Here is a 14745-nt window from a genome sequence, read left to right on the forward strand (position 1 = left end):
ACTAGATTCATTCACACACTTGCCCCCTCCCCGCAACTGAGCATGTTCACTACTAAGATCTGAGAACGGCATTCATTATGTTAGTTTTGATTTGACTCAGATTCTGTTCATTAAAAAGCTAGTTGCCTTTTTTTTTAAACTATAAAACATAAAGAGATTTTAATGTTTTTGTTGATTTGGGTTTAAAGATGCCTTTCCGAAACAGCTCTTTTGGCGGCTTAAGTTCCATCTGTACACGCAGGTATATAGCCACGTACCCTTCTTCTAAGCTGTGTTAGGAGCTTAAAGGCAAGGATACTGGACTGAATTGCCATGCCCTTCTCCAGGGGATTTTCCCAACCCAGGTCTCTCAGATTGCAGGCAGATTCTTCACCAGTTAGCTACCAGGGAGGCCCAAAGTGCTGTGCATGTATGATCTAGTAACGCTCATCCACCATCAGGGAAAGCCTAAAGGAGTGAGTGAGTAAATAAAGCTGACACTTAAATAACAGGTTTGAACTTTACAGGCCCACTTACACCTGATTTTTTTTTCAGTAAATACTACACAATAAAATACTACCCAATCTGTGGATGCAAAACCACAGATCGAGGAACTGCATATTTGGGGGGCTGGCTATAAAGTTTAGCCTGGATTTTTGACGGCACAGGTGGTCAGCAGCATAGCTGTCTTAAAAGGAAAAGCCTGACTGTATTTTAGGGAACAATGTAAAATATATGATTATTTGAAAGGGATTTTTTTTCCATAGGACAAAACCAAAAAGTGAAGTTATAAGCAAACATTTGCCAAAGATCACGCACTAAATTCTTCTGTTTGCTTATTCTTGTCTCTAGATCAAGCACATGTGAACTTGAGCATGCCCCTTAGGACCACCTGGGGGGCTTGTTAACACGGTGGCTCCTTTTTGATCCAGTGAAGGTGCTAGGAGTTTGCATTTCCAGCAAGTTCCCTGGGGCGGCTGCTGCTGCAGGCTGCAGGGGGTGCCTGCTCTGTGTGCTGCTCCTTATTTGGGGTTACTCTGTGAGGTGTTTCTGTCTATATAAAACTGAAAATGTTTTTCTCCCTCCAGACTATGAAGAAATCGGGACTTCACTTTTTGACTGTAGATTGTTTGAAGACACACTTGTAAACTTTCAAGCAGGTATGTGAGTTATAACTGAGCAGCAGAGTTCATAAATACTTCCATACTGAAAATAATATAACACTAGTCAGGTGATCAAAGTCCTATTCTGGAAGAATGTTCAATTCAGTTTCATTCAATTAAAAAGCCCATTACAAACATGAGCCCTCACCCAGAAGGAACACACATATACACAGAGACACGTGCACAGAAGAACCGCACATGATGGAAACAGCAGGTACCCGTAAGTGGCTGGATTACAGTAACTTCTTTTGTCTTAGTGCTCACTGTACTTTCCACATTTAATACAGACACAAAATACTTTCCTAATCAGAAAAAAACTCATTTAAAAAAGTAGAAACAACAAAAAAAAATTGACCGCAGAATGAAGTATTTGGGCACCATGTTTGAACACCAGCAGGAGTGGGTGAGGCTGTGATATCAATCATGAGGCCACCGTCTCCCTCTCACTTGGTGTGATGTGTATACATTTCAATTCTGCCAATATTAATCTTCAAATCTAATGGGGGAGAGGGAAAGTTGTGATCAATTCTAAAGTTCATCATCAGAAAAGAACCGCCAAGAAATTTTTGAAAAAACCTGCTGGAAACAGAGACATAATTTTCCCATAAAACACTGAGCAGTGGTCCTTTCACCACTGTTTCAGATGCCTTTGAAAGAGGCTAAGTTTCCACACTGATGGGTCTTGCCTGACTTCCCCACCAAGGCTGCCACACACAGCTGGCCAGGCTGTGCCCTGCACATCCCAGGCAGGCGCGGAGGGCACAGGGTTTGGGGCAGAGGGCTCCCCCTGAAGTTGAAAACAAACAATGGCCTACACTCTGTTCTTTTCCGGAGATGTATTTGTCTTTTCAGCAAACATATTAAAATACTTTCCCTGTGAAGAAAATATTAGTTCATACTCCTCTCTCAGTATGCACAAGCCTTTCTCATTTTTGTTTTCATAATACACATTTCTGTTTGAATTTTGTGTTACATTTATAATCGGCAGGAAAATGTTGTTTTTAATTTACCAACAATGGTGTTTTTTGGGTTTTTTTACCAGTCTCTTGAGACTGTCTGCATACTTCTAATGGGAGTACGTTTTTTTTTTTTTGAAAGCACTGCTTTATTTTGTATTTTGACTTTCGTTTGTGTTTATTTTTCTTTCGTATTAAACTGACATGTTTAGCACATGTCAGCACCCAGGTGAGTCAGTTGGGAGCAGTACAGTGTATTGTTTGCAGGGTGTGAGCACCAGGAAGAGACACTGTTAGGAGGAGACACTATTTGGAATTGCATGAGAACCAACTTAGAAGATTTAACTTCTGACGCTCCAAGGGGTAACTCTCATGCTTAATTCAGCCTTTCCAATGTTCCAGAAAGTTAACTACAGATATACAGATACTCTAAGAAAAGATTATGTATGTATATATTTTAATATTCTTCCATTTTCACGTTTTTAAAAAATGACATTGCCATTGAGTACTATTATAAATTCATAAAGCCTAACTAAAGTAGCTTCTAAGTTGTCACAATAAAAGCACTCCTATTTCTAAATAAAGCCAGAAGCTTTTATGTAACATTAAAACTAGGATGCATTTGTCTGAAAGATCTGCCTTACCTTCGGTAGTCTAACCACATCCTCTCCCAATAAATGGATAATGTGCAGCATGAAGGTTATACAGTTGCTGCTTTCAAGTCCTCAGAGATACACAGAAGCTACCTTTTCTAATTGTATACAAAATTTTAAAGAGTTCTGGACCCGCCTTAAGTGTGATAAATACTAGAATTCGATCCTGAACTAGAAGAGGAAGCAAAGGCGTGAAAACTCACAAGACACTGGGCCCTTTTCACTGGGGCACAGGGCTGTGCACTGAGCACTTTCAGAAGCGGCCAGAAGCAGTACATGATGTGCAGAAGCACTGAGTAACCTGAATACCTTCCTTCTCACAGCGATAGAGAATCAAATTCATCAATCTGAAGAGAGGCGACGGCAGCTGAAGGAAGAGATTGAGCTACTCCAGGACTTAAAACAAACCTTGTGCTCTGGGCTTCAGTCAAGTTCCACTTCAGATTCTTCCCTGTCTTCTTAAGAAGCACCATTTCCTAAGCCAGGAATCGAGCACAGTTGCAAACAGGGTGAAAGCTGGAGACCGGCCTGTGAAAGCCACACACCTTCAGCACCAGGCCCCCAGGGAGTCTCTGGTCCCTGCCCGCTCTTACCTGTTCTTGCTGATGGGTACATCTGCCTCCCCCTCCTTACTGTCATCTTCTACCTCTCTCCCACTAGTAAGATATTCCTCAGAGCCTACTTGAGTAAATTAGACCATGCTTCCCATGGCTCTTAAAAATCTTTTAGTGGCCTCCTCCCCTCCCCCACTCCGGTGAGCCAAGTGGACACCAGGTCCTCCTGCGCCAGGGCCTCTGCACGCTCTGCTGTGAGGTCTTCACCGAGATCGTCCTTTCTGCTCACGTCTCTTCTCGGTGTAAGCCACTGTATCGCACCTCGACCACTGGAGTGTAAGCAGCCTGTGGGCAGAAACTCCCATTCCTGTTTTTCTCCCTGTCACGTTTCCAGCAGCTAGCATGCTCAGTAAACGTTAAATGGATAAACTGTTTTTATCTTTTGAGACTAGTTCCAGTCCATAATGCCTCTTTGATATAATAAATTTTTATATTATACATTACCAAACCTGTCTGCTTTTGAAATTTCTCTTCATCCACAGTCACCACGTGAGTACAATATCATCTTCAAAATAAACATTTAAAACCGGCCTCTCTGGAGGTTTTTCTCAACCTAACAATATACAGTTCAGATGTTATGTCCTCTATGTCTGACCTCTGAAAACTTCACATTCACGTTTCTACCTTTTTGCCATACTATCTGATCCCCAGCAGGGCTACATTTCAGCATGAGTTTGATCTGAGTCCCCAGCATGGTATCTGGCACATAACACACTCAAAAAATACCTGTTGAAGAGCAGGACGTAAATGAAGAACATGTCCATCCCTGCTGTAGAGGCAACCCCAGCCCAAGTCACTAATAACCGGGGGCAAAATCTTAGTGGTTGCCAAATTTGGCTACACATCAGAATCATCAGAGGACAAACTACAGAAGCCAAAAAAATATATATGTATGTATATATACTTTAGATTACAAGGTGGCAGAGTAGAAAGACTCTTGAGCTCACCTCACCTCACAGGCATACCAAAATTACAACTTGCTGCCCAGCTGGTACAGTCAGTGGTAAAGAATCTGCCTGCCAATGGTGGAGAAACGAGAGATGTGGGTTGGATCCCTGGATTGGAAGACCCCCTGGAGAAGGAAGTCGCAATCCACTCCAGTATTCTTGCCTGGGAAATTCCATGGACAGAGGAGCCTGGAGGGCACAATCCCTGGGGTCACAAAGAATCGGACACGACTGAGCATGTGTGCACACACACACCAAGAACTACTATGGATCAGAGAGACTGAGTGAACACACGCACACACACACAACTATGTACTGCTATGGATCAAAGAGACCGAAGGTACCTAACGGTCTTTTCTACAACTAAAGATAAAAAGAACCATGACCAGATACGTGGTGGTGCAAACACACAATATAGTCAAGACCAAGACTTGGGGGTGAGTGACCCACAGAGAGGTTCTCCCCAAGGAACAATGGGTCTGAGCCTCCGGGACATTCGGCTTTGGAGGTCAGTGGGGCTTGCCTTTGGGAGTCCCAGGGGGCAGGGGGAAACGGAGACTTCACTCTTAAAGGCTGCACACAGGAACTCATGCTCCAGGGCACAAGCAGGAATTTGAAAAGAGCCTGGGACAGACCTGCCTGCTCATCGTGAAGTGTCTCCCTGAGAGCTGGGAGGCGACTGGAGCTCACCTGGAACACAGAACCGGCGTTTCTGGGAGCTCATTCTACCACGTGGACACTGCTGGTAGACCAGTGGCCAACACCATTCTGGAATCCTCTAGCTTTAGCCTCAGTAAGAGCCGTGCCCCTGCTCACTAGCCTACAGGTACCAGTACTGGGAGACCTTGGCCTTCCCAGGTGGCGTAGTGGTGAAGAATCCACCTGCCAATGCAGGAGATGTGGGTTTAATCCTTGGGTCGAGAGGATTCCCTGGAGGAGGGCATGGCAACCCACACCAGTATTCTTGCCTCGAGAACTCCACAGTCAGAGGAGCCTGGCGGGCTATAATCCATGGAGTTGCAAGAGTTGGACACAGCGACTCAACAGCAGCAGCAACTGGTATACCTCAGGCAGAACAACTGGTATACCTCAGACAGAGCCCCACACACCAGCAGACCTGCCGCCTTAAGACCCCCGAGCCCAGAGCCACCCCAGACACAGCCCTGCCTGCCACAGGGCCAGGTCCCGGCGCAGAGACAGCAGACCTGATCACACTGGGACCCAGCTCTGTCCACCAGTGGGCAGACATCAGCCCCAGACTCCCCGGAGCCCCAGCCCACTCACCAGTGAGCCTGCTCCAGCCTGGGGACCAGCCTCACCCGCCTCAGGACAACCACAGCCCACCCCCCAGCAGGCCAGTACCAGTCCCGGGACCAGATGGGCCCAAGCCCCGCCCACCAGGAGATAAACCCAATTTCAAGACACCCCGACCCAGGACTTCCCAGGTGGTCCAGTGGCTAAGACTCCACACTCCGAATACAGGGGACCTGGATTCAATCCCTGGTCAGAGAAGTAGAGTTTGCATGGTACAATTAAGAGTTCGCATGCCACAACTAAGATCCTTCATGCCGCAACTAAGACCCAGCACAGGTTTAAAAAAAAAAAAAAAAAACACCCCAGACCCTGTAGCCAGCTGTGTCAGGAACTGACCATACGCACCAGGGGTCTGACACCAGTTCTGGGACCCCAGGGCCCTGAAGCAAGATTCCAGGACCTGGCTTCAGCCACCAGGGGGCAGGACCAGCTCCAGAATCTCCTGGACCCAATTCCTGGTTCCAATGAGCCAGCACCAGCCCCTGGGCGAGCCTCGCAGAGTTCCACAGCCTCGTGATCCACCTGCCAACCAGTGGTCAGCTGCCTCTGTACAAGGCAGGGCCTGGCAACCCATCAGACCAGAGGCCAGCCACACCTTCCAGACAGCCCTCAGTGGTCAGCCTGCCACAGCAGAAAGACCCACACAGAAGGGCACCCCCTACCAAAAGCCACTTCTCCAAAGTCAGGAGACATAACCAACCTCCCCAATACACAGCAATAAACACAGTAAGTTAAATAAAATGAGGTGACAGAGGAACACTTCATCCCAGATGAAAGATACAATCCTAGAGTGAAGCAGAGGCAGAGTTCCAAGTCATGATCATAAAGATGACTAAAGAACTGAGAATAAGAATAAATGAACAGAGTGAGAAATCAGAAGTTCTTAAAAAAGAGAAAAGATAAAGAACCACCAAAAGATGACGAATACAATAACTGAAATGAAAACACACTAGAAGGAATCAATGGCAGGCTAAGATGAAACAGATGGACAGGTCCATGGGCTGAAGACAGTAGTGGGAATGAATCACTGCCACTGAACAGAAAAGAAGAATGGAAAGAGGGCAGTTGAGATCACTGAGACAGTAACAATCATACTAACATTCATATTATAGAGAATCCAGAAGGAGAAGAGAGAAAGGGCCCGAGAATACACCTGAAGACACAGAAGCTAAAGACTTGCCTAACCTGGAAAAGAAAACAGTCACCCAAGTCCAGGAAGCACAGAGTCCCAAACAGGATCACCCCAAAGAGGACCACACATACTGTAATTACAATGGCAAAAACAGAAGATAAAGAAAGAATATTAAAAGCAACAGGGAACAACAAGTTACTTATAAGGAAACTCCCGTAAGGACATCAGCTGACTTTTCAGCAGAAACTCCGCAGACCAGAAGGGAGTAGCATGATCGTATTTAAAGAGATGAGAGGGAAAAGCCTACAACCAAGAATACTCCTCTTGACATGGCTCTCGTTCAGATCTGATGAAAATCCAAAGTCTCACAGACTAGCAAAAGCTAAAAATGTTCAGTGCCACCAAACCAACTTTACGACAAATGCTGGAGGAAACTTTTTAGTGGAAAAGAAAAGGCCACACAACTAGAAACACGAACATTATAAAAGGAAAAAACTCACTGATAACGGCAAACATACAGCAAAGACAGTAAATCATTCATGAACAAAGTTAGCAGGAAGGATAAAAGACAAAAAGTGAAAGCGTTAGTGTTAGCTGCTCAGTCCTGTCTCTTTGTGATCACGTGGACTGTAGCCCGCCGGGCTCCTCTGTCCCTGGGATTCTCCAGGCAGGAATACTGGAGTGGGTTGCCATGCCCTTCTCCAGAAAAGACAAAAGTAACAGTAAAAATCATTTATGCCTACAAAAAGAAGGGACAGACAAGACAAACAGATTCAAAATATATGTCAAAAACAGTCATCATGAGGGGAGGAGAGTACAACTGTAGGGCTGTTAAAATGCATCTGAAATTAAGAGATCAACAATTTAAAATAATCACATATACATATACATAGACTGCTTATAGAAAAGGAGAAGGCGATGGCACCCCACTCCAGTACTCTTGCCTGGAAAATCCCATGGGTGGAGGAGCCTGGTGGGCTGCAGTCCATGGGGTCGCTAAGAGTTGGGCACGACTGAGCAACTTCCCTTTCACTTTTCACTTTCATGCATTGGAGAAGGAAATGGCAACCCACTCCAGTGTTCTTGCCTAGAGAATCCCAGGGACGGGGAGCTCGGCGAGCTGCCATCTATGGGGTTGTACAGAGTCAGACACAACTGAAGCGACTTAGCAGCAGCAGCAGCTATACAAAAACCTCATGGTACCCATAAACGAAAACCCCAAAAAACAGTAACAGAGAAAGAAATTCAAACATAAACTAAAAATAATCATCAAATCACAAGGGAAAGAGAACAAAAGAAGGGAAAAAATAAATAAATAAATACAAAAACAGTCTACAAATAGAACTACAAAACAATTAATGAACGGCAATAATTGCAAACATACCAATAATTACAAATGTAAATGGATTAAATGCTCTCATCAAAAGACAGAGACTAGCTGAATGGATATAAAAACATGCTTCCTACAAGAGAGTCACTTCAGATCTAAAGACACACGGAGACAAAGTTAAAAGAAGGAGAGGCATTCCATGCAAGTGGAAATCAAAAGAAAACAATACTGTACCAGACAAAATAGATTTTAAAACAAAGATTGTTAAAGAGGTAAAGAAGGACATTACGTAACAATCATGGGATCAAAGAAGATATAACAATGGAAATATACAGACACCCAACACGGGACCACCTAAATTTATAAAGCAAATATTAACAGACATAAAGGGAAAAATTGACAGCAACTCAATAATAGTGGAGAACTTTAACAGCCCAATTACATCAATGGACAGATTATCCAGACAGGAAATCTATAAGGAAACACTGATCTAGACACAGCAGTCTAGACACATTAACCATCTACAGAACAAAAAGAACCTACTGAATGGGAGAAAATATTTACAAATGATATGAGTGATAAAGGGTTAATATACAAAACATGTAAATGACGCATATAATTCAACATAAAAAAAAAACCCAACTTGATTGAAATAGAAGACCAAAAGGGACATTTCTTTAAAAAGGACATAGAGATAGATGGTCAACAGGCGCATGAAAAGATGCTCAACACTGCTAACTCATCAGGGAAATGCAAAAAGTATCATGAGGTATCACCTCACACCTGTCAGAATGGCTATCCTCAAAAAGACCATAAGTAGGGGAGTTCCCTGGTGATCCAGTGCTTAGGACTTGGGCTTTCACTGCCGTGGCCCGGGTTCAATGCCCCAGTATTCACAGCAGCATTATTTACACTAGCCACGATATGGAGGAAACCTAAGTGTTCATCAACAGATGAACAGATGAAGATGTGGGGTGTGGGTGTGTCCTAGTCAGCCATCAAAAAGAAGGAAATTCTGACATTTGCAACAACGTGGATGGACTTGGGGGGTATTACGCTAAGTGAGATCAGTCAGAGAAAAAGACGGATGCTGTATGTTTTCAGTTACATGTGAGACCTAAAAATTAAAACAAACTAGTGACTATAACGGAAAAGAGACTCAGAAGTACAGAGAACAAACTAGAGATTACAAGTTGGGTGAGGGAAGGGGCTGGACACAACACAGCATTAGGGGATTAAGGGCTACAAACTATTATGTTTTATAATGAATAAGCTATTAGGATACACTGTACCACAATATAGCCAAGATTTTATAATAGCTATAAATGGAGTATAAGCTATAAAAATGTTGAATCAATATGCTGTATATCTAAAACTAATCTTATAAATCAACTACTGGAAAAAAAAAAATCCATTGAAACTGGAAAAAAAAAAATCCATTGAAACTGGAAAAAAAAAATCCATTGAAACTGGAAAAAAAAAAATCCATTGAAACTGGAAAAAATAAATAAATAAATAAATCAACTAAAATCAACTATACCTGAATAAAAAAGCCAAGGCTCCACCTTAGACCTGCTGAAGAAAGATTTGCCCCCGTCTAGATGCTGCTGTAACTTCAGCTTGCCTCCCCGATCTTACATCCTACAGCAAAGCTTATCTGAGGAACAGTTCTCATGTCATGACGTTTATTTCTAAAAAACCCTCTGGCCTCCACTTTACTTTCAGATTTCACTGGTCACTCACAGTGGTAACTCAGCACAACAGAGCAACAAGAACGAGGCAGCCATCAGGTGGCAAATGTTGGACAAGTGAAAACAGAACCTGGGTTTGTACTTCTGCAGTCGCTTACTGCTGAAAAAATTATTTAATCTGAGCCTAATTCTGCCTAGTCTATGGTACAAAAATGTGGGCATTAAAAAAGAAAACATAGGGGCCTTCTCTGGTAGTGCGTTGGATAAGAATCTGCCTGCTGTAAGGCAATGGCACCCCACTCCAGTACTCTTGCCTGGAAAATCCCATGGATGGAGGAGCCTAGTAGGCTGCAGTCCATGGGGTCGCTAAGAGTCGGACACGACTGAGTGACTTCACTTTCACTTTTCACTTTCACACATTGGAGGAGGAAATGGCAACCCACTCCAGTGTTCTTGCCTGGAGAATCCCAGGGACGGGGGAGCCTGGTGGGCTGCCGTCTATGGGGTCGCACGGAGTCGGACACAACTGAAGCGACTTAGCAGCAGCAGCAGCAGCCAGTTCAGGGGACACAGGTTCGATCCCTGGCCAGGGAAGATTCCACACGCCAGGCTAAGCCAGTGTCCCAACTGCTAAGCCCGCACACCTGGAGCCCGGGCTCTGCAACAAGAGACGCCACTGCGATGAGAGCCCGTGCAACCGCACCTAAGAGTAACAGGCTCCCGAGTGCCGCAACTAGAGAAAGCCCGCGAACAGCAACGAAGATTCAGCGCAGCCAGAAAACAAAACCAAAATATTTGTGAAGCACAGGGCCTGGCATCGTGGGAAATAACTGTTCTCATCCACGTCACACACACACAAACACCACACGTGTCCACACGGCCTCCCCTTGCCAACACTGCTGCCTGAGGAGCCCTGGATTATTTTTTCCATTCTGACCAAACGAGCTTGCTTACGGTAACGTTCTGAAAGGCGTGTTAGCCCCCACCTCTAAGCCGTTGCTTGGGCCGCTCACCTGTTTTGGAAATGGGCTAAAAGGACAGCGTGTGTGCCCCCGTGCCGCACCAACAGGGCCTTCAGAACGAGTACTTCTCACACCAACCTGACGGGGTTTCTTCTCAATGACTTACGAGAAGCTGTTTCTAAATGTTACGGTGTTTACTCCTAAATCTCGCTCTTCTCTCCTAACAATTTTCACATTCCTTGAGGACAGGGACTATGTCTCACCCCTCATTTATTAGTCCCCCAAAGGATCCGGATATATTAATATTTTTTCGCTGTGATGGCTCAACTGTAGTGTCTTTCAGCAGGAATAAAGCTAGAGCCTATTTTCTGGGGTTGGGGCATAGCTGAGACACAGCATGCTCGTGGTGAAGTTGAAAGTCACTCAGTCGTGTCCGACTCTTTGCGACCCCAGGGACTGTAGCCCGACCAGATTCCTCTGTCCATGGGGATTCTCCAGGCAAGAATACTGGAGTGGGTTGCCATTTCCTTCTCCAGGGGATGTTCCTGACCCAGGGATCGAACCCGGGTCTCCCGCACTGCAGGCAGATGCTTTACCCTTTGAGCCACCAGGGAAATGCTCACAGTGGTACCTGCTTTTAGCCTAATATCCAAGAATCAGAGTACTGCTTTTTTTAAAATTTTTCATTGCAAAATACACATTAGCGTATTAACCATGGTTAAGTTCAGCAGCATTAAGTCATTCACATTGTTGTGTACCGTCTGCGCACAGGACACTTTTTATCTTACGAAACTGAAACTCTGAACCTATTATGTAATCACCCCTCGGACCCCTTCCCCCAGCCCCTGGCAACAACCATCTACCTTGACTGCTCGAGGGATCTCATGTAAGTGGGATCATAAAGGGCTTGTCATTTTGTGACTGGCTTATTTCACTGAGCATAACACCCTCAAAGTTCATCCAAGTGGCAGCATGTGTCAGAATTTCTTTCCTTTTTAAGGCTGCATATTATTGATTTTTGAGAGGGAAAAGATAACTCTAGATGCCCATTTTAACAGACTGCTTTATTTATTAACATGTCACTCTAAACACTGCATAAATACAACCTGTATAACTAGAGTATCAAATGTTCCAGTAAGAAGTTCAAGAGTATATTTTAGGGCTATTTTAAGAAATACAAATATTTCGGCTTTCATAATTATGTCTGATGAAGAAAACAACTCAAAGAATAGTTTTTATCTCCTGACGTGATTAACAAAACCAGGTAGAAAAATAAGAGAGCATAATTAAAAAAAAAACACATACACACAAGTACTTTCTGAAGGACTTTTTCCTGTTCTCTTCACTGAATACATACTCATACAAATAACTCAGTAATCTGAGAAGTGGTTCTTCACCTATTAGGAACTCGGCAAATATTTGTTGAATGAATGAACTATCTATGGAAATGGATATACTACGTTAATTTGTGCTTTTGTTAAAGTGTTTTTTTTCAAGTAAGAGCAATAGTAAACACACTGAAGTTCTTGCTTTGCCCGGATAACCTATGAGAGTGACTGTTATAAATACTACCCATCATGGCTAATAATCAAATTAATGTACATTTCTCAACCTAGTAAGAAAATTCTATCATGCTGCAGTAATAATCCTAATGTAGTAACTCACTGGGCTTTGATCACTTGCAACACGGTCAAGGAAAGGGGGCTGGGATTTCTGGGCTTGTGTTTATTGCCCCCATCAATGAATTCCCATCTTTGGGCCCTCCCCCGCCAACACACACAGAAACTTTGCTAAAAACAGTAGCTGCAGCATCTCTTCACCCTCTTGTTCATTTGAGTCTGAAAATGTATCTAGTCTCAATTCAGATGGGAGACCTTCCAAACAGCAAACAGTTCACCAGGGGAGCTTCCACAGAGAGAAATGAGTCTGTTGGCCAGAGAGAAAAACAAAGCCTTGCTCTCCAAGCAAGCTCCACAGACACGTGAAGCAAGCTGCAAAGACACACACTGAACACTCTTACTCCCAGAGCCACGTTTCATAACCAGACCACCCGCCCCTAATTCAGATCCTTCTTCAAAGTCAAGTTGTGCTAAATATTATACCTAACACGACCAAAAGGAAAGTCAAATGTGAAAGCTGGTGAAATTTCAAATAAGCAAAATGTATGGTGGTATTTGGCACAGATAAAAACCAATCAAAACAAACTCTGTTAAGTCCTGTAAGAAACTTGGGTTTAAGAACTACTTATTTGAGTCAGACATAGCAAATCTGATGATTCAGCAACCATGATTTAGGAAGCAAGAGAATGAGGAATATATCACTATTATCCTCTTACATGATTAGCATTTATAGGGGAAAAGGTGGGGGCATTTAAATTTGGGTTCTCAAATTTAACCTTAATAAAACACTGTTAGAAGTGGAGACTCTGATTTATAAAATATTCACCTTCACCCAAGTGAAGTTTCTTCCATTATTAATTTTTCATAGATAGTTCTACATTACTACTCTTGCATGTACTTAAGCCTTAAGAGAAACCCTGACTAACTGAGAAATTCGTCTTTGTGTAATTACCATTTCAATAGGTTTATATTAAATTGAATATCATTTTGAAGTTAAAAAAAGTCATCAATGATGCAAAAACACAAACAAAACCTCAAACGATCTTAACTATCCCTTCAAAGTGAGGCTACAGACCTGGCAACTAATGCAGCTCTCAGCCAAGTCCCAAGTCAGCACCTTTCATTCTGGCGGGGGAGGGCGGGGGGGCCTCTACGCCTCTCACAATTCGTGCACTATCCCAACTCCTGGGAGCAAAAGGGCTGCCGATACATGAGCCAGGAGAGTTGCCACAAACGTCCGCTTCCAACTTTAGAAGTTCCTCTAATCAAAAACAAACAAAAACAAAAAAACAACCAACTAGCAAAACTTTCACCCCTTTACAATGTCCCAGCCAAATGTTAAGGTCACATTCAAAATACACACATCTGGAAATAGTTTAAAATGGGTTCAGGAAGAGCTGTGCACTCTTCACATATCCCTACACAGAGAGCTGTATCCCAATGTGAGCAAGACATGTGATGGTTTGTTATTTTTTACCTGCAGAATTACATCCCTCATAGAGCACAAACGACACGCCTTCACCAGCCCCAGAGCACTCACACAAAACCCAGCAGTCTTGGGCTTCAGTTCTTAAAGGCTCCACATTTACTGGCTTTAGCAATGAATTCCTTTAGGAGAGGGCCATCCATTTGCCAAAATGCTGCAGTCTGTGTGACTTCTGTCAAATGATTGATGCAAAACTTAAAGCAGAATTCTTCTAAATCCTGGACACACACAACAAAAATAAAAACAAGAAGAGGCCTTTTTTTAATTAACTTTGATTGAATTCCTTCTCTCCAGATCCCTCACCCCAAAGCTCTCACCCTCCCCTAGAAGAGATTTGAGGCCAGAAACCTCAAACTAGGCAAACACATGACCACAGGTACAAGGCAGAAAAAATACCAACTATTTTCTCATCACACAGTAAAAGCAATGGTTCCCTTACTCAGGTCTGACTCTTCAAAACACACACAGAGTTGTGGGATGTAGGGGTGCAGTTTCTTCACAATTACCACATAATCCAGTCACTTGAAGACATGGTTTTAAAAAGTTGAAAGCAACTTAAGTCCATATAATATGTTTTACTACATTCAAGCATCAGGGAAAAGCATTAAGATGTGGGTCATTTGGTTCAAGGGAAGAAAAGACTTTTCAGAACAGAAAAATGATGAAATGATCAACCTAAAGTGACACATTAAAAATAAAAATTCTAAAAAAACAATTAAAAAATTTTTAAATAAAAATTCCAAGACCTTAAAATCACTTTCATGCTCTCCTATATAAAAATGTCTTCATTTTTAAAGCCACAAGGAGTAATACACTATAATTCCCACCACACTCATTTCTCAGATGGTCAATCAGAGGAGAAGGGTCACCAGCTACCAACATTCACAGCGGAAGTCTCA

The 14745-nt window shown here is 43.3% G+C and overlaps 2 protein-coding genes across 7 annotated transcripts in view; one reads left to right on the top strand and one right to left on the bottom strand.

Moving 5' to 3' along the window:
* Nucleotides 1–3813, top strand: part of PHF11 (PHD finger protein 11) — a 33902-nt gene extending 30089 nt beyond the window's left edge. Inside the window, exons 10-11 of the mRNA NM_001046144.1 lie at nt 1068–1139; nt 3075–3813. Of these exons, the coding sequence (NP_001039609.1) occupies nt 1068–1139; nt 3075–3214 (212 nt within the window). The 3' untranslated portion in view covers nt 3215–3813. The remainder of the gene's footprint in view (nt 1–1067; nt 1140–3074) is intronic.
* A 7973-nt stretch (nt 3814–11786) lies between these two features.
* RCBTB1 (RCC1 and BTB domain containing protein 1) overlaps nt 11787–14745 on the bottom strand; it is a 58170-nt gene continuing 55211 nt past the window's right edge. For 4 of the 6 annotated variants that reach the window (XM_005213686.5, XM_005213683.5, XM_005213684.5 and 1 more), the window contains one exon: nt 11787–14064. In XM_005213686.5, the coding sequence (XP_005213743.1) occupies nt 13924–14064 (141 nt within the window). In that variant the 3' untranslated portion in view covers nt 11787–13923. The remainder of the gene's footprint in view (nt 14065–14745) is intronic. The other 2 variants (XM_005213685.4, NM_001191212.1) reach the window with 2 other exon arrangements.

Source organism: Bos taurus, chromosome 12, assembly GCF_002263795.3.
Source record: "Bos taurus isolate L1 Dominette 01449 registration number 42190680 breed Hereford chromosome 12, ARS-UCD2.0, whole genome shotgun sequence".
In the NCBI taxonomy this organism is placed as follows: domain Eukaryota; kingdom Metazoa; phylum Chordata; class Mammalia; order Artiodactyla; family Bovidae; genus Bos; species Bos taurus.